Source organism: Aphelocoma coerulescens, chromosome 3 (assembly GCF_041296385.1).
Source record: "Aphelocoma coerulescens isolate FSJ_1873_10779 chromosome 3, UR_Acoe_1.0, whole genome shotgun sequence".
Lineage (NCBI taxonomy): Eukaryota > Metazoa > Chordata > Aves > Passeriformes > Corvidae > Aphelocoma > Aphelocoma coerulescens.
In genome coordinates, this window is record NC_091016.1 from 29447479 (window position 1) to 29473041 (window position 25563).

At 39.5% G+C, this 25563-nt stretch overlaps 1 protein-coding gene across 4 annotated transcripts in view; it reads right to left on the minus strand.

Moving 5' to 3' along the window:
* Positions 1 to 25563, minus strand: part of HHAT (hedgehog acyltransferase) — a 212552-nt gene that overhangs the window by 38579 nt on the left and 148410 nt on the right. For all 4 annotated transcript variants that reach the window (XM_069009625.1, XM_069009622.1, XM_069009626.1 and 1 more), the window contains one exon: positions 20767 to 20911. In XM_069009625.1, the coding sequence (XP_068865726.1) occupies positions 20767 to 20911 (145 nt within the window). The remainder of the gene's footprint in view (positions 1 to 20766; positions 20912 to 25563) is intronic.

Sequence of the window (25563 nt, forward strand, 5' to 3'; positions counted from 1 at the left end):
TCATCCTCAACCTCAACATCCATACAAAGCTAATGTGATACAGTTCTGACTCATCACTACTTTTTTATATATTTGAAATCCCAGTAGCTTCCAGCAGCAACTAATTGCTTATTAATTCCACCACAGAAGATGCTGTAAGGGATTTACAGTAATTAATAGAAGCTAATCCGCTTTCTACCCTGAATTATCACTCCTACACATGAACTAATGAAGCAGTGACTGACCCCCAAACTCCAGAACTGCAAATATAAAGCTGAATTCTAGTCTGTGTTTTCCATGGTCCTCAGGAAAGGTACTGGCTTTGTGCATGACAGTAATACAAAACAGTGCTTTCTCTTTTTTTAAAGAAGCCAAGAGAGGACAGTTGCATCCACCAATTCTTCACCCATCTGTCACCTTTCAATTTATTTCTGTCACTGGGAGGAAAGTGTGTAAATGGAGCTCACAATCATGAACCCTGGTGACTATTTATAACTGCAATACACTCCACTGCTAATCCTTTACAATGCCTCTCCCAGATTTATTTACCTTTGCAATAAAGCTGAAATTCACAGAATTGGCTGCACTTGCTGGGCATTCTTTACTCTGTACTGATAATGAGCAGACAGCTACAGGGAGAAAAACCCCTGTGAGAAGGTCTGAACCAGCTCAACTCTATGTTTTAATTATGCAGACAACATAAATACCACCATCCATGAGACCCCACATTTCTTAGGTGCACTTATGATTAGCAAGACAGGGAGAAGTAGAAACGCAGCCCTCCTTTCTCTGCTTGATCCAGCCTGTCATCCAGCAGGAACATCCTTGCTAGTACACCAAATGTTTCTCCATTGACACTCCAAAGTATCCAAAGAGCTCCATGACACATTTGCTAGGATGCCAAATGAGTTGAGCCCCCTTCCAAATCACAAGCCAGTTTTTCTTAAATGATGAAAAAGTAGCTGCAGAGCTCTTAGGCTCATTTTAATGGAGAGCAGCTGTAAACGCTGGCATGTATAATTACTAAAGGAATGCCACAAATATTTAGATAACAAAAACTACAAACAACCTCTGTGATGACAAAGGTAAGAGTGATAAGCAGCCATAATTTAAAACAAACTAATTATGTCCAATAAATCTGTTCTCTTTCTGGATAAAGAACATAGGAAATTTACTAAATCTGGTCATGAGCAAAACATACTGGGATGGAGTGCAGCTGCAGAAATGTCAAACTATCCTCAGAAGGTTATACTTGACATTCTGGGGGAAATGCAAACAACAAAATCTTGGAAGAAGAATTCCTAAATGTCCTCAAAGAACTGTAATTAGTTGTCGCAGGTCAAAACTACACCAAATAGCAGGATGGTGGGAAGAGCAACAGGAAAGTGAATTTTGCCTCTTAAACTATGCCATTATCTGAAGGAAATAAATGACACACTCCAAAATTTAGATGCTAATACAATGTTCTGGAGCAATCTAACGTGGTAATAATCATATTGTTACACAAAACTGTATGGTTGATTCTTCTGTGCTGCTTCTTTTAGGTTATGGAATGAAATCTTGTCCTTCAATGCAAATTCTACTTCAGCTTCAATTCAGTTTAATCTATGCATTTTATTTTGAGTTTCAAGGGAAAAACCTCCAGATTTTTACAGGTTTTTAACATTGCAAATCTAGGGGGTGGGGAAAAAAAATAAAGTCCAAACCAACCTACAGTATTACCATGGGCATTGATTTGTGTAGCTAGCTGCAGGGCTTCTTCAATATTGCTCCAAAAGTCAAAACAGAATGTTGCTTTGCCAGAAAAATGTACTTGTCCTAAGTGGAAAAGATGACTATTTCTAATTAAATATATTTTAAAATATATGGGTTTTAGTAGAACTCACTTAAGAGTCCCCAGAAATCATAACTCACCCACCCCTCACTCATATTTAACAATGTCAAGGTATTTTTTCACTTGCGAAGCATCCAGGCTATCTAAGACATAACAGTTCTGTATCCCCTTTGGTGTCATGGGGTAAAAACTCTTTGTTGGGCTAAAAAGCTTTATGCCATATCTCCAACAAGCTGCTTTCTCCTCCTTTTTCAAGGGAAAAATGCCGTGCTATTAGAACTAGATTAAGAGAAACCACAGCTCAATTGCCAGACAAGCAGTGCACATTCATGATCTGGAGGCCAAAATGGAGAGGCTGTCTGCTCAGTAACATTGACCAGGAATATGCTATTCTGTACTAACTCTGGCACTTTAAATTGAAGACTCCTTAGTTTGGAATTTTGCCACTACTTTTCTACACAGACAAGCTGTAATAATCACTGAAATTAGAAGCATTGCAACAGAATGATTATTTTAAGAAACAGGAATTGGTAGCATGACAAATTAAGAGATAAATCCAGAAAACTAATCACTGTCATAAAGGAAAAAGATGCAATCCTGGAATACATCCATAACATTTCAGATAAGTTATCAGGAAACAAACAGCAAGATGCCCAGTGAACTCACCTTTGGCCACTATTTCCTATCAGACACAGAGAGCACTGCTAAGGCAGGAGGTTACAGCTACCAGAATTGAACCAAACACAAAACCTACAAAATTTAAAAAGCAACTCCAGCACATCAAATTCAAGCAAAGTTATGAGTAAGAAGGCTTCCCCAGGGCATCTCATAAAATACTTTCAGCCTTTTAACACTCCTTTCCTCTGTTTGAAAACTTGAGCATTAAGAAATTGTCAGACAATATTCAAGGGAAATTTCTACCTGACTCAATCACACAGGGAATCTCAGACACTTGATCAACCCTTAAAAGCTGCTGTGTATAGATTAGTGTGTGGTAGCTACTTCATTAGTTTTCCCTCATTTTACGGTAAGTAAAAGGAAAAATGTCAGAGCCATTTCAGTTTAAGGTTTTGTGTGTTTCTAAACAAATGCATTTATTTGGATCATGTTTACATCAAGGCTAATATTCAACACCTATTTAATGTTCTTTTTCCTAAACAAAACTGTAGTTTAATATTGGTCTAATGGAAAGGTATGTTTCCAGTTCCTTTCAATTAAGCAAAAGCAGTAATGACCATGTGAGCAGTCCTACTCTAGCTCAGTAAAACTGATGCCAACAATGGCATAAGCAAACCTGTTCCCAAACTGTTCAGTGTAAACCAAAGTGCACAATCAGCCTCTCTTGCAGAAGCTCTAGGACTGTCACAAGAGCTTCTTCAAAACCAAGCACCGGACTACTCTTATAAAATAAAACTGGTTTATCTTCTTTATGCGAAATTAGCCCATGGTAAAATGATACCAGGCAAGGATTTTACCCTTCTCCTCTAGTCAACAGAAAGAGAGTTATATTCAAACCAATTCTGCATGGGTAGATTTTTCAATTAAAAACCGGAAACTTTGAAACTTCAAATCAGCCCATTGCAACTGGGGCCACAGAGATTTTAATGAAACATAAATAGTACATTCTGCAGCACCACTGAACATGTGGGCATACTAGTTTGAAGACTGCCCATTGGTGCTCTTTGTTTCAATAAAACAATCTGGAAATTCGGTGAGGAATGAGATTTATAATTTCAGGTCCTATAACATTATCAGCTTCTTCAAGCAGCCATCAAAGGACTAATGAAGTCCCACTATTTCTTATGCAGTAGGGAAACTTACCCAGTTCCTGGCAGAAACAGGGCGAATGATGAGTAATGCAAAGCACTAATGCCATCTTCAACAGATACTGCACCAATCCAGTGCTCAACAGAGTTAAAAATCTGAGTATGCTATTTGTGCTTCACACAAAAATCCTCCCTGTAATATCCATAGATATTTGGTATCACCTCTCTGAATATAATTCATTATACTGAAATCTCCTTTTGTGCTTCTAAAATTCCATTACTGATTTATTTCCTCCTGAATACATTATCTAAAAAATAATGACAATAGTGCCAAATACATAATTTTGTCAATCATTTGTATGCTACTCAGTCTCTTCAGGCAGTTTGTTCCTTAATGTCCTCAAACTATTCTGATTCTTCTGTATCAAGGAGATATTCAGGTTGATAGTGGGACTAGGAGGGGCTGACCCACAAAAGTCATGGTATCCTAAACAGATCTGTGACAGCTACTGCAGAGCAGTATTACTGTCAGTCCACCAGTCAGCCAAGAGTGATGAGCCACCCATCACACATCCCCTAGCCCAGAGTGAATCCTGATGCCTTTCAACAGCCATCAGTAAAATCCAAAAACTGTCAAAAGGGTGATCCACTAAAGAATTTACAAAAATAAAAGTAGTCACAAAGTAGTCAAGCACTTAATTCTTCCCTGGAAAAGACTTAGAAAAAGGATTTCAAAGGATTAAAATATGACCAAAAGAACAAAATAAGGGAATTGTGCCTCTTTCAAGCCTTGCGAGTTCTTGCTAAACACAAAGCTTCACTAATGTCTTGCGGTACTCCAGTAAAATGTAGGTGTTGATGAAGTCAGACTCATGTATGTTTTTCTTGAGTCAGCTCTCCTAATAATAATGATAATAAAGTCTCAACTCACTAGTTGGTTGGCTGGTTTATTTGTTCAGGGAATTAGGGAAACAACATACAGAAAGGAATACTGTCAAGGACAGTATCTGTTTGCAAAAATTTGAGATGACTGAATATGTTGTGGATTTTATCCCAGATGATACTGTAGGCAAGGACTTCTTGATTTCTTCTAAGGGTTTTGTAATCTTTTTAAGGTAAATGAAAGAGAAATGCATCTAAAAGGTGTTACACTTTCTGATGTTTCAGTCCAAAAAGATGGACTATCAGGGAAAAAGTCATCCTGCATATGATGAATGAGTACTTTTTGGTTTAGAAATAAAGAAAAAGAGCAAATGGTCTGAAGTAGCACAGCCAGAGTAGGTGGACTTTACATCTTTCCTAGGCCTTAGCTGGACTTCATTAAACCATGGTAGAATCTATTGCATTCAGCAGTCTTCAGCCTGTTGACAGCTGTTGTAATTTGTTCAAATTTCAGCAGAAACTGAAAAAGCTTTACAGCTGCTCTAACCTCTACCAGCAAGGAAGAAGTTGTCTTCATTACTGGAGAGTCCAAAGAGACGTTCCTCTCCTGTCCACCCAACTTCCTTTAAGAGAAACAACTGGGACAAGAAAAAACTCTGTCTGTTTCCAGCTGTAATGGGCATGAGAGCTTTGATTGCTAAGTCCCTTTAGCACAAAACCCCAAGAAAAAAGCCAGTAACTCCACAGTTTGTATGACTGCCCTGCAGTGCCAAGGTCAGGCACCTTGCTGAGGTTATCCTCAGCAGCTGTGTCAGTGCCAGCCACACAAGCTAATGTAGCCACAGGCAGATGTGAATCTGAACTCGCTTTTACAAATTAAAAGCATTGGTCTGCATTACATTTTTAAGTAGGTATAACTTATTCATTTAACAGAATGTGCTCTTGCAGCAAGTGGCTAATCCCACTGGTATCCTGCACTGCACGATATGCCATCCATGTTCCTTGCGCTGCTTTGCAACGGGACTTTCTGATCCACAAACCAGGCCAGTAAAAGGAACTGGACAACAGCATTTCTCCAAGCAAAGAGTGAGAACCTATGCAAAAGCCATGCAGGAAATCTGCAAAGATGAAGTAGGTTCAATGCAGGTCTCTCTCCAAGGTTTATTTTCCATAAATTTGCATTGTGAAGAAATTGTCTGGATCTGCCTTGTTTCCAGTTCTCTTTTTTCTCTACTCCCTCACAGTCATTGACTTATTTTAATCTCCATTGCAGCCTAAGAAGGAGCTGAGAATACAGCTCCTTTCCTCCAGAACCGCAGTCAAAAGAATACTAATTAGTTGTTGTCTTTTGTTGTTCTCACACATTAGTTGTAGTTAAGCCAAAATATCTGAGTCCTTTGTCAACAGCAGAAGAGTGCAGAGGCCTAACACATATTTGTAAGATAAAGAAATAATCACTGTTTCCTCAGTTCCACAAGGAAAATTAATGTACCACCAAGTACTGCTCAGTAGTTATGTCCTGCCGTATGCATGAGGGCAATCACTGCAGTCACTGTGTGCAGCAACACACTCACTGACCTCATTTTCAATGGCTCTCACTGTAATGAAAGCTTTTACTGGCCTGAATGCTCCAGACCTGCACCATTCCTTACACATTTCTGCCTTGAGCATCTGGTTCTGGAAGCTACCATGATACATGGTACCACAAGAATACTGACCTTTAAGTGTGCCAATGTACCAAAACTTGGTCTGACACAATGGTGAAAGACTATGTGCACTTTTTAAAAGACTACCAAGTGTCTTCAGTGACAGCTTGCTTGTAAAACCTGAATGTGTCCAGCCTAACTTACAAATACTGCTTTCTCTGTTTCTCTGCATGCTCATCCAAGGAAAATGAACCCAGATCCTCCATGTTCAGCATGAAACTCCTCCTCTTGACTTGTCGGTGACTGAGGCACAGACCCAGACCGGCAGGGAATCTGAATTGTTTATTCAAAGGAACGAGCTAGTTTTATACACTTTTCCAAGGCACAGTATTTTCTTACATGGTACTTCTCACTACGTGACCTATCCTATGCTGCCACATCAGCAACACACTTTCTAAATGTCCTTCTATGGGATGATCCCTCGCTCTTCACCCGACCGTCAGCTCCTGGCAGGCTCCTCCCTGCAGGGCTCTGCCGTGTGCCACCTCCTGCCCCCAGGGTCTGGTGGAGACAAGCCTCTGTGTGCCACCATGCGCTCCTTCATGCTGCCATCTGCTTCTGCAGGCAGATTCCACAGCCCACAGCTCAGTTCTATCTTGTATCTCCCCACATTGACTGGCAAGGTTAGCCACTAACAGTGTATCACATGGCTGATCTGCTGCAAAATATTAATTACACAGCTCAAATTATAACCATTAAGTATTCATGGAAGGAGGATTTAATGAATAGGACCCAGGACTCCTGATTTCTCCCATCTACTTGTGTGTGTCATTGATTTAACATGCAACACTGGCCAAATCACATTGTGAAGATAGTATTAAACTGTTCACGATAGTGTTTACACACCTCAGTGAACACTATGAGGGCTTTAGGCATGTGGGCACCAAAAAGGTACTAAATACAACAGTCTTCTCTCATAGAATTTTGAGTCAAATAAAGTTAAGAGGCTTTCTAGGGGATGACTGATGGTTTTCCATCAGGGCTCTAGTGATGGTTTTACCCGGAGGGTCTTTGTGACCCTTGTTTTTGCTCTATGTGCTGACTTACAGGGCACTTTCCCATATTAGTCATGCAGATCTCCTGTTACTTCAGATGAAATTGTAACACTCTGGGTACAAAAATGATGGAAAAGTGAATCTCATTCTGCTAGGATATATTTAGTAAGGCTAGGAATAAAATAAGATAGAGTGAGACTGCTTTTGCTACTCTAACTAATATACAAATCCCCATGCAAATACTCCTCCTGGCACATCATGGGTGTGATGGACATTTTTCATAGCTTTTATGAAAGCTGCTGTGGTCTCAGGTGGCCAAACTATTGACAAGAGCAGGAGCTGAGTCTCCAAGCTTATTCCACTCCTAGAGAAGTCTGCAGACCCACCATGATATTGCTGAGTTCATGTTAACAACAGCAACTTTCTCCAATCCCTTCTTCCCAGCTGTATATTGGAGGCACAGAAAAAACCACTAGGTGGTACAAACTGTCAGTTGCTCCTGACCTGGAAAAATTTGAACTGAAGCTAAGGTCAAAGTCTGTACATGCCATTAGCAATTCTCTAGAGTTTTTTCAGCATTTCATTTTCCACACTTGTACAGGTTGACAGTTCTTAAAACATTTAAATGTGCCATTTGGCCAGAAATGTGCAAATTGTCACCTGTCTCAATGCTGGGTGAAAAATAAGATATCCACAAGTCGGATTTCAACTGTGATGAATAGTGCCCCTGTCTTAAAGATTATGTTGTTGCAGATATATTATTTAATTTCCTATTTTCTGCAGTAAAAATGTAGCTGAAGCAGTTTTTATACATAGCAGTGAAGGGAGATATATATATGTATGTATGTATGTATGTATGTATGTATGTATGTATGTATGTATGTATGTAACATTCTAAGCTGTGTGCAACAAACATGCTAGAAGAAGGATCACTGTTTTAACCATTTTAAAACAAAGGCAACAGCAACTGGGACAACATTAAGATTCTCTGATAAGCTGGTTTTCAACTATTTACATGCAAACTACTTGTTAAATAGACGATACCTTCACTATAAATAATAGGCATAGGGACTGACAGAGCATTATAGTCAGAAGATTCAAGTTTAAAACTTTTTCAATTATTTGCAAACTATTCCTCACTGCAGGATACATATTAACCTGCAGGTAATGGAACAGTGTACCTACTGTTTTCTTTCAGTGTTAAGGACTACTAAAGAAGATGTTTTCCCTTCTGAACAATGCAACTACTCCAGTAAAACTTTACTACTATTTCTGAAGAGTGGAAAAACCCTCTTCAACAACAATACTCCGCACAAGTACAAAGATTTGAGATTTTGTTCAATCTAGATGCAAGCTAAATCTTTATTCAGACATAAAAGTCCCACCATTGGGAGAATTTTTATAGATACTTTGTAGTATAATACACAAGTCACTCTTCTCCAAGGATTGTTTCAAAGCCCAAGTTAGAATTTGCAGAAGGATTATTATCTTTGATAGAAGGCTTAGCTGTGGGTCTAAGAAAAAACACATGAAAGAGGGCAGAAGGGACAAAATAGTCCAATGTTCTCACATGGCTAAGAGGATGGATATTAACAATACAGAAAACTTATGTTATTTACCAGTTTTTGATGCAAGCTGCAAAAACAAGGAAGTAGCTTTGAAAGAAAAATCAATTATGAATCAGTTATCAACAACAGAGCATATTTTCTGCTTAAGATGCCTAAACACAGGCATGCTGCTCTGCAGCTTCAAGTGACTCACAGCGTTTATTGCTCACCCACAGAATGGACAGGAATACACAGGTCTGGCAGCTTGACAGAGATTTGTGGAAAATCTCTGTCAGGTATCTCAACAACTGTCAGAAATAAAACAGATCTTGTTAAAGCATGGACAGCCAAGACATTTGTAACAGGCTTTTAGGCTAACCCACCAACAGTGAGAATTCAACACCTACAGACAGCCACACAAGCTGACAGGTCACTACTGCGCTTCAGTACACACTCGCCTTAGATGAGGAAATTTAGAGGTAATAAGTGAGAAATGAATGAGAATGAGAAAGAGAAAATGGAAGACAGTGTATTAAATAAAAACTACCCTAATATTTGAAATCCATTACTTTCTTGTAAGAAACATTCTTGAGGAATTTGTCTGCTCTGAAAATTTTAATTATTTCACTACAGAATGAACGGCAAGCACCAGATGCAATTTGTAACAATAACTGGGAATGCTTATGATGATCTCTGACTTTACAACTGGCTTTAAGGCATTATATTTCTTGCATTTATTTAGCCTAATATCTCAGGTACACTCAAAGACGTGTACATTCACTAACAGAAAATTGTAGTATTTCTAGGCTTATTAAGTTAGGTCAGGGAACTGTGCTATTTAGTACTCTAATTCTATCTGATCTCACAGAGCTTAGATAGACCTGAACCATGCACATCATGTATTCGAAGGGTCATCACAAGTCACACCCATGATTGGACACACACTGCTGGAGAGCACAGGGTGTCTCCCAGGGGTGCAGCCACTGCAGCAGACAGAACCAAGGTTTTAGGAGAGAAAAGGTATTTCTCCATTCTCTCAGGAGAAGACAATGCCCAAAGAGATGAAACATGTAGTAGAGCCACATGCTTCCCTGCTTATCCATCTTTTACAGGTACCACACTAAACACCAAGATTATCAATGACTGGTGTAACACTGAGGAAAAAATCAGCTGTTTAGGAAGGAGACACACTTTTGCCTCATTGTGCTTCCTTAGGGACAGCAGAGCTGTTTGCTCTACCATATAGTGCTGTTTCTCATAGAGTTTGATAATATGCACATAAAGTTTGCTACATTCCAAGTTCAGCATGAACGTAAATCCCAGCTCTGCAGAGTTTCAGGACTTTGTTGGCTGGTGCAAAGTGCCCTAAGAAAACATGCCCCTGCGTGCAATTTAGTAGCAAATGGAATGACATGAGGTAGAAGACATTTTACAGAACTGTCAGCACTTAAGAGGGTGTAAGTCTATAAATTTTATTAAACATGTATACAATGCTTTGCTCTCTTCCTCTTAAAAAAACCCAAACAAACACCAAACAAACCCTCTCCTAAATCCCAAAAGTCCAGACAATGAGACAAGGCCTAATCAGCTCATTTTTTCAGGGTTCTCGTACTTTTAGTTACTCTTTACTTTAAAGCAGCAGCTATTTAAAGATGGTTGAAATAAATTCATTCCAAGATTAAAAAAGAAAAAAAAGCTAAAATAGTCTGAGACAACTATGTTTGCTTGTGAAGCTAGAATGAAATTATAGGCAAAACAGCATTAGAGTAGAAATGCAGCAGAACTGTGATATAGTGTAGTAAAAATCCTCTCCGGCTTCCTCAGTGAGAAAAATAAGCCCTTAACTGCTTTTCATTCCTGGGCACAGGGAACACAAGTTTTAGAAAAGGATCAGCCTCCTCTGTGGCCCATGCATTTTTACAAGAGGATTGTTAACACCTCTGACTTTGCTGGCAGAGGTGCAAGAGCCAGAATGAACGCTGCTGAAATCTCAATCTCAACCTGATATGCGGGGCTGGCATTTGGGAGAAAAAAAAGTGTCTTTTTTTCCTATAAGTCGAAAAAATTTAATCTAGCAGGCTCCAAGAGGCAGTAATTGTGGAATACCACAATGCTGTTTTAACATTACTTTTCAGGAAATAAACAACTTAGAAAGTTGTCATGAAAGTCTCAATGATTGCAAAGCTAAATACAGCTGGTGTTCCAGTTCCTGCTGCAAGAAGGTTACTTTCTGTATATGGGAACTGTTCTCTCAAAAAGCATTTGAAAAAAAAAAAAAGTGTGAGTCAGGACTAGTTCAAATCTGAAGAGAAATGAAAGGAGCTACCAGACGAAAGAAAAGGAATTCAGTGACAAGAAAGAAGTAGCACCTATGAGACTCCTGGAAATTTCTGAATACAGGAAAAGAAATTACATCATTCCTCAGAAAACTTTTCTTGATGGTTGTGCACCTGAGCTGAAATAATGTCTCTTACTAATCAGTTACTTAGATGCCACCAGAACCGTGAGTTCATTTATGTATAAATTTCCCAATAAGCACAGTGACCAATAAAACAGCAATTCAAGTATTCTATACCAGGCTATGCTACTTTGGGCCACTGTGAGGCTTTTGCTGTGTATAGCAAAAATACAGGGGAACAAAAAGGCAAAGCTGAATTACACACTGATGATGAGCAGTCATGAGGTCATGGCAATTTCAAGCTTTCTGACACAGAAACTAGTTTTAGTTTTATATGTTCATGATATGTTTAAGGCATAAAGAGCCCACACATTCAAACTGCTCCAGCCTCTGAAAGACTATGCTAAAATGGCACATAGTGACCTGCCACAGCAGCAGAACAAGTGTGTTTGGTGCACCATTCATTCCAGCTTCCACACTACCAGCACGGTTACATCTGTAAGATGGACTTTGCCAACCCCCTACAACAACTGCTCATCACACAATACTGCACTTCACTAGCAATATTAAAACAATTAAAAAAGGGTTGTAGGAACCTTGCCAAAGTAATTGAAAATCTGAGGCATTTTGCCTGTGATCAGCAAAGCTCACAAAGTAGCAAACTTGTATTTTTATAAAAGAGCCGCAAATTAACAAGAAGGCAGCACGATGTAGGAACAACTCCCTGTTTTCTGTGTGCAGAGTAGTTTACACAGTTCTGTAAGTAAGATACAGCACAATGGACACCAGTGAACTCTATGGGCAGTCACAGTGTGGACTGTCCTGCATTTTTTTTTCACTAGTACATGCTCTATGTAAAATAAAGGCTTTAATAAGATATATGAAATACAGATTCTTTGTGACTGATTCTGACCTTGGAATCATATTAATCCCAGCAGATATGTTTGCACACGTTCTGGAACTTTCTAGAGAGAAGGAGCTTTCTGCATTGATATGGTTGCATGATCAGGTCCTAAGACTCTAAAGACAAATGGCAAACTATTGAGACGAAACAGCAACAATTGAATTTAAACATAGCAATGCTCCAACAATTTTCACATAGAACAGAGGCTCAAACCAACATGATTCAACAGAAAATGGCAGAACATACTTTACTGTTTCAGCTCTAGAGAAAATCCCCCAAAAAACACGTGAATATTTGCTTTTATACAGCTGTCATCCTTTGGGAGGTGAAGGGAAAGAAAATCCAAATACTGCCTCTGTATTACTGCAGACCAAAATTAATTTTTCTTGGTATTTTGCCAGTTCACATCCCAATGAACTGCACCCACCAAGCAAGGTCACATAAATGATTGTGGAAACAAGTTTCTTTTGTGCATGAAGAAGAATTAATCATTTAGAAAAATGTGACATCTTCAGTAATATTTCTGCCACTATGCAATATTTCTCTAAATTATGCAATTCATCAATATAGTGTTCATACATGTATTTTTTGAAAAAATGACCCTAAGTAAGTTTCTGCATAACAGCAGCAAGCGGGATTTCTCCGTGAAAGTGAAAATCTGGAGGAACAAGCATGCTGGAAGACCATATGCCAGCTACTCTACAACAGATCTTCCAAACCAAAACAAGGGCCATCTGAAACTCTGAACTGTCAGTTATGGATGCAGCCCTCCTCTTTGTTTCAGCTGCAAAGAAATTTGAGCAAAGACCTTGCAAGAGATGCATAGAATAGGCAGTGAAGTATCACAGAGTCACAGGGACGCCCCAGCTGACAGGTTTTGCGGACTCATTTGAGTTCCTCTGCTACGTTATTTCATTCCTCCTTCACCTTTAAACCCCTTCACACCTAGATAATTACATGTATCACTGCAACCCATTTCAGAAGTTGTTATGTGCAATGTGGCTCCTAATACATTGTTGTATATTATCTGGCAACCCCTCAGAGCTAAAAAGTCCAATTGACCCCTGCTGAACAACAAGCACTAACTACTTTTCTCCACCTCTTCCCTCAGCCCTCAAAATGTGCTAAATCTATGACCTAAACTAACTAGCAGTACTCAGATAGCTTCTGAAGGATGAGATGCTGTCATATGAACTGGTTATCCCGAGGCCTTCTTCCTACACTCCCTATTGCAGCACACAAGGCATACAATCAACAGCTTATCTAATGTGAAGACATGATCTTGTATGAGCCAGACTAGAACATACAACAACCAATACAGGAATTTCTCATCTTTTTTTGTTATTGACATCTCATACAGCACTAGAGCTGCACAATTAGTAACTCATAGTTTTTAAATTATTTAGCTGTTGAACTTAGAAAGGCACCTCAACTACTAATATACAAATGATTTTTTGTAGAGCAACAACTTAATTTCACTGTCTTCAAAACCAAGGGCAAAACTTCTAAAGGCAACAGTAGTTCAGGACAATGCCTTGAAAGATGCTGATACCACTGCAATTCTCAACTCATGCACTAAGTGATTTATATAAAATGAAACAAATATAGATTGTTAGAATAATCTTCAGTCCTGTGATATGGTGTAATTACCAATCAGCATAATTTTAGTTTAATATCATAAGATAATGCTCTACTCTTTCTACCAAAGCAAGCCAAAAAATCCACGTTTAGGCATGTCACACCACACGTGTTCCACCAAGCTCTTTGGTTCACTCATACCTCTGAATCTTGTATGTCATGATTGTGGAAATTCCCACTTGCAAATCAGTGCCTAAGATGTCCTGTGAAACACAATCCAAGATTGCTGTGCTGCACAGCTGGGAAGAAGGCTTTCTGCCTCTATAAAGTAGGTAAGGTGCTGATGAGAACATCTTTTCCCTATAAATTAAACAGTTGTCTGAATTCTGATTAGCATAGAACCTTATTTTGCTTCAAAGCAAGCCAGAAGGGAGAACAGGAGGTGAAATAAAGGCACCATCTTCAGCTAGTGAACAAATATTACACACTGATAAATAAATTTTAGTTTTACTTTAAACATCTCTAACTGCTGATGAACTGCTCAGAGAAAACAGGGCTTGGAATGTGTCTGGAGATTTAGAGATTCCTCCTACCTCATGATGAAGTCAGTATTTTCGACATTGCTTGACAGATTTTTGTCTACCTGGAGACTGTCCTCTGAAGCTGGCAATCCAACAGCTTACCTAGGTAATGCCATACAATCATAGAATAGCCAGAGCTGGAAGGGATCCACAAGGATCACTAAAGTGCAACTCCTTGCTACATTTTACAGGGGGTTTTCCCTTCTCCTGACCCCACTGGTGTGTTGGGGTCTCCTCCCCCGCCATGTAGCCCTGAGGGAGGCACGGGGTTTCCCTGCCCCTGCTCAGCCTCGTTCCCCATTGGTTGGTTTGTGTTCCCCTGCGCGGGCAAAGCAGCTCGGGCCCCGACTGTAAGAGTTCCTCAGCAGAGCCCGGCCATGCGGCTGGGGAAATAAACATCTCTGAAACATCTAGCAAGAATCCGTCCGTATATATTTGTTTTCCACGGGACTTCTGGTTGGATAAAGGTGTTGCAGTATCCCCACTGCAACATTGGTGATCAGAATATCTTGGTAAAATTTTATGCAGAAACTTTTATGTATCCATTTCTCCCCTCAATACTTTACTCTCAAAACATAGCAATGCCATTTATTCAGGACCATGGCTCTAGACTTCCAATTACGTTGTTGTATTTCCTTCTCCCTAATTGTCAGCTTATGGCTTCTTTAAACTGCAGTAACCAAAAGTGCACATATTTTAACTTTAGCCTTCAGAACATCACGCAGGAGAAGAGGTTAATTTATGCATTTTGGACTGCTGTTAATGCATCTTGGCACAAGGTCTATTTTTGCTGTAGGTGGTACAACGCTGTTGCTGCACGAAGTTCAGTCTGCTAGAGCAGTCAGACATCCTCCACTGCAGGACTTCTGCCCAGCCACCCGTTCCGTACCCCTGCAGTAAATCATTCCTAACTGAGGGTGAAATTCACTCTTTGCTGGATGTCTGCTAAAGGACACCTTCTCAAAGGTTGGGTGTCCAGTGTCCAATCTAATCTAAACTAGGCTGTACAAAATGCCTCTGAACGCAGTGAAGAGTGACAATGCAACTCATTCTGTACTAAAACAGATGCATATGGGCTGAACTGCCCTCCAGAGAGGCACTCCTCACAATTTGGCAAGGTAAATTGGGTAGTTAAAGTACTGGTTCCCAGTTAAATCATGACTGTCCAATTTTCCGACAGCTGTTCAAAGTAAAATACACCTGACACGCACTGTGTGCTTTCCCCATTGATCTGGACTCTGTTCCTTGTAAACCAGAGGAAGATCACGAAGAATTTTAGACTTTTATCCCCCAATACGCTTATGTCTCCTCCCAGCTTAATGCCTTTGTCCATGCTTGATAAAATATTTCAGTCCCTTAACCAAAAGCAATGCCCAGTGCTGTTTGCAAGAGTGAGCCCTTCCAAAGAGAACCCTTCTTGTCGGAGCATCTCATTCTGAAGTGAAGCATTAATTAATTACACAGAATACAGGATTAAAAATGGTTTGTTACATAGAGATATTTTTGCAACTTTCTTATTAGACATTTGTGACACTATCTCTCATAAGAAAATTCTTACTAAAGAAACGTCAAAGTAAATGCTTGCCATAGGAACTTTTTCTTTGCAAATAACACGGCCAAATTAAGTTTGAGAAACAAGCACTAAGGCTGGTCTGAACAGAAAGAACAGAGAAAATTTTGAGAACAAAATTAAGAACAAATACTCATAGGACACACACACCTCTGCTCTCATAATTTTGACAACAGTGATTTTAATGATGCATAAAAATAATTTTAAAGCCAGATAAATTTCATCTATTTTTCACAACAGGAAAGCAAATAAATACTGAAAAATACATGCTCAGATATCAACTCCCCTTTTTTGTGGCATGGGAGCTGTGGAAAGCACTGCCAAAGCACTTCAAAACAGTTCAAGTATCAGTCAAATAAGAATCCCAGGAAACTTAATCTGAATCCTGTTCCTACCACGCAATTCACAAAGCTTTGATAACAAAGGTATCTCGCTTGTATGGTTCTGCTTGAACTGACTGTGCTGGCCCTGAGGTTTAAGAGCTTTCATATCCGTATCTTTTCCTCCCCGCTCTCAGGAAACTGTAGAGATTTTTGACAGTACTCAGTCTTTGCAAAGGAACTCAGTAGATCCTCTTCAGTAACCAAAGAGCGAAACTAGAAGTGCATTTCATACATCTTAAGCTTCAGTAAAACTTTCCATTAAGAGCTTGTTGGTTTAAATTTGCATCGCTGCCACACACATGCTAATGGGAAGCTGCTCTTCAAACACTGTTTTTAGGTACTATCCAATAGAACTTCTAATTTCTGACTATGAAGTGCTGTACACTGGGCATTTAGGGCCTTACAATACTGGTATTCTGAGGTTCATTCACTTGCCAGACCTGAAAATGCCACACACAACATCTTATGCTGTACCCAACCTGCAGATCTGATTTCTGCACTGAGATGCATTTTATTGCTGGAGTTCAGCATAAATGTTCTTGACTAATTTTGTTAGTGATCTACAAATGCCAATTACATTTACAAACTGTGAAATAGACATCTATTCTCCTATTTTTTTCCTACCCGTACATGTACAAATCTTTGTAGACAGAATTCTGTGGGATTTGAACAAAGGAAAGGAACTGACTACTCTTTGTGGCTGATACACAGGTGGTCAGTTTTGTTTCCACATCTCTCCATTCCTGACCTCAGAGGGATTTTATGCCACACTAGTGCTGCAGAGCCTTCTGCCACCTCAGTCAATCAATCTTAAATCCTGCTGGCCAGGTCCCTGAGAATGTAGAGATTTCCTCCCAATGCAAATGTCTACTCTGGTTCTAGAGTGGTGCAAAATCCTGCTTGGTTTTTCTAAATGAAGACCAATTTCAGAGATTGAAAAGCTTTTAAATAGAGAAGAATATTATTTCTAAAATTTTAACCTGAAATTCACAGAGTATCTTCTTTCTTTTTGACCCAAAGCTAACAACTGTTGACTCAAAGAAGCTAGATACATATTTAGCAGATCTCAGTAATGTACAGGACATTGGAACATTGCTTTGTCTACCAAGTGAAAGGACACAGATTTGGGTATTATGTACAAAAAAGCTCTGGGGGTCCCTTGCCAGATTTCTAGACTATTCTCCACAAGACTATGACAGAATGTCAACAAGTATTTTAATCAAAGCTCTCCAGAATCATAATGCACATGAGAAAACCTTCATTCTTAGGAACTTTATATTGCTTGCATCACACCAGAAACGAAGTACAACGATAAAAACCCAAACAAACACCCTCCTGCCTCACAGAACACCCACCTGCTACCACCACCCTTAGTTCTTCAAACAAGTCAAGCATATCCCCATTGAATTTTTATAAAGGTGAAGACAAAAGCTTGAGTTCAAGCCAAGTAGCTAGATCATCTCATCTGGTCCTGGGAAAGATCAAAGAGTATGTATTTGTAGTGTTTAGTTTGGTCTGTAAATACTGATGAATTGGATTCACCAGAACAGTGCAGACTACAAACAAATGTATTTAACTTTAGCTTTTAGCACTGCACACTCCAAATTTAGATTTTTGTTGTCTTTCTTACACACCAGCACTTAAATTTAGCTGAAACTGACGACTAAGTTTTGAATAGTCCTTCTGGATTTGACTGGCCTTCAGTCACGGAATCATCAAATGCCTTGGGTTGCAAGGCACCTTAAAGATCATCTAGTTCCCACCCCCCTGCCATGGGCAGGGACACCTTCCACTAGACCAGGTTGCTCAGAGCTCCATCCAGCCTGACCTTGGACACTTCCCAGGATGGGCATCCACAACTTCTCTGGACAATCTGTACCAGTGCCTCACCACCCTTACAGGGAAGAATTTCTTCCTAGTATCTAATCTGCACCTGCCCTCTTTCAGTTTGAAGCCATTCCCCTTGTTCTGTCCTTACAGGCTCCTCTAAAAAGTCCCTCTCCATTGTTCTTGTAGGATCCCTTCAGGTACTGGAAGGCCACAATTAGGGCACCCTGAAGCCTTCTCTTCTCCAGGCTGAACAATCCCAATTCTCTCAGCCTTTCCTCATAGGAGAGGTGCTCCATCCCTCTAACCATCTTTGTGGCCTCCTCTGGACTCCTTCCAACAGGTCCATGACCTTCCTGTGCTGAGAACCCCAGAGCTGGACACAGCACTGCAGGAGGGGTCTCACCAGAGAAGGCAGAATCCCCTTCCTTGGCCTAGTGCATCCTTTTGATGTAGCCCAGAACACGTTTGGCTTTCTGGGCTGCCAGTGCACATTGCTGGGTCATGTCCAGCTTTACATCCACCAGCACCCCCAAGTCCTCAGCAGGGCTGCTCTTGATCTGTTCATCCCCCAGCCTGGATTGATACCAGAGCTCACCCCATTTGTTCCACAGTGGATCAGGTGTGTAGATGTAATAAAATTTTAGTGGATGTTTCAGTTTGTACATGGTCAGAACAACAATGCAGTTAAAGAATACGCTCACGGTCATCTGAGTGATCAAATAATACAGACATGTAAAGCTCGTAAAGCTAAACACTGAGATTTCTGCTAGTGTGATGCCATGAAGATTTTTGCCTTTTCTTTTATACCCCTGTTATACCTTTTTACAACTTCTGTACTCCTAGTGCTTTTTGCCTACATTCTTGGACTTGTTTGTCAAGCTAAGAGACTCAACATTTTAGAAGCTTCGTAGCTGGGGATCAGTGTGCCCCAGACCCCAAGGTCCTCTCCAGAACACATTCTGTAAACCAAGATAGAACCATCCAGGGGAAGGTTCCTTGGGGAGGGGGGCTCACTTGAGCCTCTCATTGGGGAATCTTTGATAGATATGCTAATTAGTAACACCTATAATGTTATACCCAATGTTGGGGAGGTGGTCGGGATCAGACAGAAGAAACAGAGAGACATAGATAGACTCGGCAGGGTGCATCTCGATGCATATGACCTGGACGTGTGCACCTAAGGATCCTTAAAATAAATACCAAGGTAAAATCCCTTTTCCCCTTCTAACCGTGTGTGACTCTTGATTTTAAGACCAGGATAAGGCATCAGTGGAGTATGAGCTACACTAAGCAAAAGCTCTCATGTTCTAAAAATAAAGTTAATTTGATTAAAACATCATGGAAACAAAGAAGAAAATGACTAAACTAATTTCCTATTCCTGTCTTAGACAACTAATCCTTAAGTAAGTCTATGTATTCAACTGCAGGAGGAATAGATCAAAGAACTATTAACAGCCCCTCCTCCCCAAAACCTAGAAAAACAATCAATAATTGATCTGGTTTAATTAAATATTATTATACTTGATAAAACATTGTTCTTTGTCAGTTGCAAACCCCAGCATAACTTCTAACCTTTCCGACAAAGAAGGCACACTTTCTCCATTTATAATATATGGATTGCATTACAAAAATAATTTGTATGGAGCTATAAGCCTGAGATAGACAATTTCACAAGTCCCTTTTTTTTTTTTTAAAATAAATAAGAAGAGATGTCTAAATTTCAATCTTCTTCTCTCAGCTCATTTTCTCCTATCAGCCAGATAACTGGAAGGAAGCAATTTAAGAAAAAACAAAGCCTTTCAAAAAAACAGAAAACAAGTATTTTATGCTTTAAAGAGTAAAAACTAGTACTCTCTCTTTCCTGTCCAGTATTAACAAAAAGCTTCACTATATTTCATGCTAAAAATGTTCCTTTCTTCAAGCTCTTTAAATGGTCTTTTCCTTCAGTTCAGAAGATAAATTTTCTACTCATGTACATAACTCACCCTTTAAGAGTTTCACTATTATGGGATACTTAAGTAGGGTCTTGGAACTCCAGAGCTGATTTCTAAGCCATTGAAAGGAACAGGAGAAAACACTGCAATAGACAGTAGTGGTCCTTGTAGGAGAGCACTTCTAGGCCTATTAGTACCTCCCTCACGAGGAAGAAATATTCCCCTAAAAGATCTTAATTTGACTGGCAGCATTAAGAACCTAAAAAGAAAACTGGTCCTACTTACGCTGACTTCTGGCAAAAAAACCAAAGCTCGACTTGTCTCCTGAGTCAGCTCAGAGCACAACACCCCATACTGCTTATTCAGCAACACCACAGGCTTAGATACTGTCATCCAAGCTCCCCTGTCCCCATACTTATCATCAATAGTCAGCAGGTCCCCAAGCTGAAATCACATTCATGACAAAAAAAGCCATTAATTGCTCAATTATGCTGTATCATGCAGATCTTATCCACTAACCTTCCACAGAATCTACAGGGTTGGCTTTAGTATGCCTATTCTTACTGATGTGCGTGAAATGCAGTTTGGGGAAAAAAATCAGCCTGGTAACTTGTCACGCATTCATTACTTGATCTTCAATGATTTCACTTGACAGAGAAGCCTGACAGCCCCCCTTCTAGACTTGAATGGGAGAAAGGCAATGTTTGTTTGTAGTCACACAGCCTGCATAGTTATTTAAATTTTCTCAGATTTTTGATAGTTTTGACCAGAAAAAAATTAACTCCCAGTTAGTGCACTGAGAGAAGAACCTGGCTCAGCCCACCCAAGGTAACATTTGGAACGTTCTGTTACCTAGAAAGCACATAAAAATAAACTTGCCTTCCATAAAGATCCTGTTCCAGTAGATTTTTCCAACTTGATTTCCTCCAAGAAATATTAGATTTGATAAAATCAGCATTGAAGTGCTAACAGATGCTAGCACAGCATGAAGTCGACGACGAAATCTTGGCGAGAAGAAATGCTCCTGAGGGGTAAAACAAAAGGTGCAGATGAAGTTAACAAGCCCTGCAAATTTTCAAGCAGCACTAGAAAAAGACATTGCCATTACAAAAAACAACTTTCATACAGAAGTTCAAATCCTTATGGAACACATCCCAAAGATTTTAAAATATCTAACAGAACCTCTCACCAATGTCATTTAAGTTAGAGTAAGACTTCCTGATTAAAAGCAGTTTTGAATCATAGCTATGGCTGGAAGTGACCTCTGGAGGTTACTTAGAAAGAACAAAGTAGGGTCAGCTACAGAAGGCTGCTCAGGCCTGTATCTGTTTGGGTTTTGAATATCTCCAGTGATGAAGACAGCCCAACCTTGCTGGGCAACCCCTCACAATAAAAGGGATATTTTTATGTTTAAATTGGATTTCAGTCTGTGCCCCCTGCCTTTTGTCCTGTCACTGAATACCACTGAGAAAAGCCTGCCTTTGATTTCTTCCCCCCTACAGTTGGGTATTTATACAGACAGGTAAGATTCCCCTGAGCCTTCTCTCCTCCAGGCTGAACAGTCCCAGCTCTCTCAGCTTCTCCTCTTATGGCAGAGGCTTCAGTCCCTTTATTATCAGTCCCTAGGCTGGACTCACTCCAGCATGTCCATGCCCCTTTTGTGGGGAGCCCAGAACTGGACACAGTTCTATACCTTCAATGGATTAATTACTATTTACAAAATATCCTCCTTGATGAATTTTTGCTTCTAGGGTGGGTGATACTTCCAATAGGTTCCAGTATAGAACAGAAGTACACAGAAGACAGCATCAAACAACTTCAGAAGTGATTAATCCTTTCGTTGATTAATAAGATATTAATGAAAGATTCTAGAATCAGATCAGAACTGGTTATAGCAGTAAGTCTTAACAAACAGGTAACTCTAAAAAAAGATTCACATACACATGCAATCCTAAACTTCTTTTCCAGTGCAAATGTTACTGCTCATGTTCACAAAGTATAATTAGCCAGATTTTGGTACTGTTGTCCTAACAATACAAATAAAGTAGGTCTGTCTCAATCATATATTATTTTACATTTTTCTGAACCCGTGTTTTGCATTATCACCTGAGGTGTGAGTGCAGCATGGAGACTGCAAGAAGATGGTAAAAGAAGGAGAAGGAAATTTTAGCTTCCTCCATTATGCAGTTGCTAGAAGAAATTTTAAAGAACATTACAGCACTTCACCAAGAAATATTGTCTCATTACTACACGAGGAAAAATATCTTGAACATTGTGCCCCCAGGCTGAAAGCCTCTGTACACAGTGCTTGAATTTACAGAAGATTGAATGCTTTGTGTGAAGTGATGAGCATTTTCCAGGGCATGGAAACTAAGGAAAGTATCAGGAGCTGCTCAGCCTTCATGTCATAAACGTTGATGTTGCAGGAAACAAAGACTTGTGACTGTAGCATCAAAAAAAAAAAGCAGTAATTAATCTTTAATAGCTACAGGCAGACCAGAATTCATACTCAGATACCTGAAACAACATAAACACATGCTGAAAACAGACCTAAAAATACATTTCTAGACAATTAAATTGCTCGTTCTGTAAGTATCAAAACAAATGTTTCAACTGCTAGATTATAACGTGACAAATCCTCAAATAAATGACAGTTACAGGCATAGAAATACAATTTCAACATATTACTGCAAAGTAATCTCTGGGAAATTGAACGTTAGCCCTGGTCAGGACTATATCTAGTGTATGAGTCAGTCTGAGTAAGCACAAAAATGAGGACAGATAAAGTTTAAGGACAAGTGCTCTGTATCAGGCTGCACATACAGTAGAGAATAGCCAATCTTCCATACAATGCTATGAAAAACAGTCATGCATGAAAACAGAGACTGAGATCCTTCTCTGAAAATTCTGGATGAAAACTAGGGCATGATAGGAGAGAGGTAGAGAATATAACAATTACATAAATATTCACAGACACAGTTACGTTAGTGAAAGAACTTTCTCCTTTTCTAGTACTTTGCACCTCCAAAGCTATCCAAGGATATCCAATACATTCTCCTTCTGTTCACACACACATAGAGGACAGCTTAAGTTTGTCTTTTCCTGAAATGCATAGTTTGAATGTATAGTCCCACACATGAAAAATGTATGCCTTTTCATAATGTGTAAGAGAAAACATTTGAAATCTTGCTACGAAATCCATGTTAACAGCGAAATTTAAATAAGGAGAAGTTATGATCATGCTAGCTTGAATTTCTTTGTTGAGTCACCAAACTTACCCTCTTCTTACATCATGCTAATTAATTCTGATTAACCTGCAGCTCAAATAGGGCATTGTCTATCATCAGATCTACCTTTCACTCTCCCTTTGTCTATCAAACTTATTTGTCAACTCTAAGCAAAAACAGTTTTAATTAAGAAAGGAGGAAAAAATCTTCTGCTAAAGCAGTAGAAAGAGCTGGAGATGGACAACCCATCAGACAACTGGTGTCTAACTGCATTTTCCATCAAGGTACTGATCAGACTTGGTAAATTTCTAAAGTTTGCCTGTTTTCCACCAGTAAAAAGAAACCCGGAGCAGTATTACAAAAATAACATAAATAGCTAAGAAAGCTCTGCTACCGTTTTTTTTTAAATGAGTACAGTTACTAAAAAAATTAACTGTCACATATAGTATATCACCTTTTACAAAAGTGCTGCATGTTAAACAAGGCAGGTTAAATGTAGTATAGACCATAAAAGCCCTTAGCCATTTATAAGGTATAAAGGAGCAGTTTATGACACACAGTTTAGACAATCACTGAATCTTCACTGGGTTTTGCTGTAGCTAATTTCCATTAGCTTTGCTAGGCATTGATCCAAAAAGCAGTACACATTTTCCTGACAGTCCTTGATGTCAATGCAGATTTTACTCAGCTGTCAAGAAAGTAAAAAAGAAAACTTTCTTTAAACATCTCAAGCCATCTAGAATAAGCTAACTGGGAAAGTACCCAAGCAGGTATTGTGCTAAAATTAGCACACAACTAATGCACAAAGCAACATTTAGCAATGAAAAAATGGTAAGCCTGGTCTAGATAACCTGTAACAACATTTTTATTTAAATATCTACAAGCTCATAGATTTTGTGAATGTACAGCCAGTTGTTTACATCAAAGCAATATTTAAAAACAACCTCCACACCCACAACTCTTCATTATGCCATTTAATGCTTCTAATAATATGCTCCATTACAGCAATATAAACAACTGCTATGGATTTGTGGTATTTCTCTGGATTTTACTGCCATCTCTTTCTCTCCCCTCTTTCTCTGTCCTCTTTCTTGTTGGAAATACAGCCAGAAGATAGAGAGGCAAAAGACCATCTTGTGTTAAAATGACAATGAATCCATGGCTGCCTGGCTGAAACCCTGATTCGCATCCCTCCTCAATGCTCCATCTTGTAACCTCACATCAATACTTTACCATACTTTTAGTAATCACCAGCATCCCCACCTCCCCACACATTGTGAAATAAATGAACTATAGCACTTAAAAAACTAGACATACTGTCAAGATGCTCAGCCCAAATGCATGCAGCATGATATAGAAGGCAATTTATAAAACATTGGCTCAGCAATCTTTCCTGGAACCAAATGGAGTTTGGGTTATTATTCCAAACCTATTCCTGCTCTAAATGAAGATCAGCCTCAGACATTTTTGCCAGATGTTGGGAAAAACTTCCCTCTGCACATTGTTGGGTCTGCAAAATTCGGTAGCAAAACTGGCTGTCGTCAAACTTTTCTCAACTGAGCCTTCTCAGCCATCTTACAAAAAGAAATGGCACTATCATGTAGTGGGGTACCTTTACAAGTAAATCTATGTGTTTGAGAGTGGAGGAGGAAGATGGGCGTGAAAAGAAATCGCATGGTACAAATATTTCCATTCCTAAATCCATTTCCAGTTATACGTGCATGTCACATTTAGCTTCAAAGAGAAAACCAAGCCAGAAATAGGAAGCTTGTATAATGGTTGTCTCTTGAGAAAGCTGATGAAGGACAACACACACCAGAATAGATCATCTAGAATTAACAGAATTAAGAGTCAAGGTAAAGGATATGGTGGAATTTTGAGTTAGAGAGAAAATACTTATTTAATTTGCTACACAAGGTAATTACACCACTACGAGCGCAAAACACACAAACATGGCAGGAGAAGAGGCTTCAGGCAGTAGAGCAGAATTGAAAGGGACTTCTCTCTAATGTCAGTTAGAGCTATCAACAGTAAATTCGCATTTTTACAGGACTGCTCATAATGATATCACTGAGTGGCATGGAAAGATTTAATTGAGGGTCCAGGTAAATGCATTTACTCCTCTGAGCTAGCCAGCAACAGAAAAAATGCTGTGGGGAAGACTGGCCAGAATAAGTACTTCAGCCTTCCAGATGGAAGCTGGTAGTGACAGGACAAGTCACATGTAGTGACAGGACAAGAAAGAGTGGCTTCAAATGGAAAGAGCGTAGCTTTAGATTCTTTGCTGTGAGGGTGGTAAGGCACTGGTTGCCCAGAGAAGTTGTGGATGCCCCATCCCTGGAAGTGTTCAAGGCCAGGATGGATGGATCACTGAGCAACCTGATCTAGTAGAAAGTGTCCCTGCCCATGGCAGGGCGTGGGAACTAGATGATCTTTAAGGCCCCTTCCA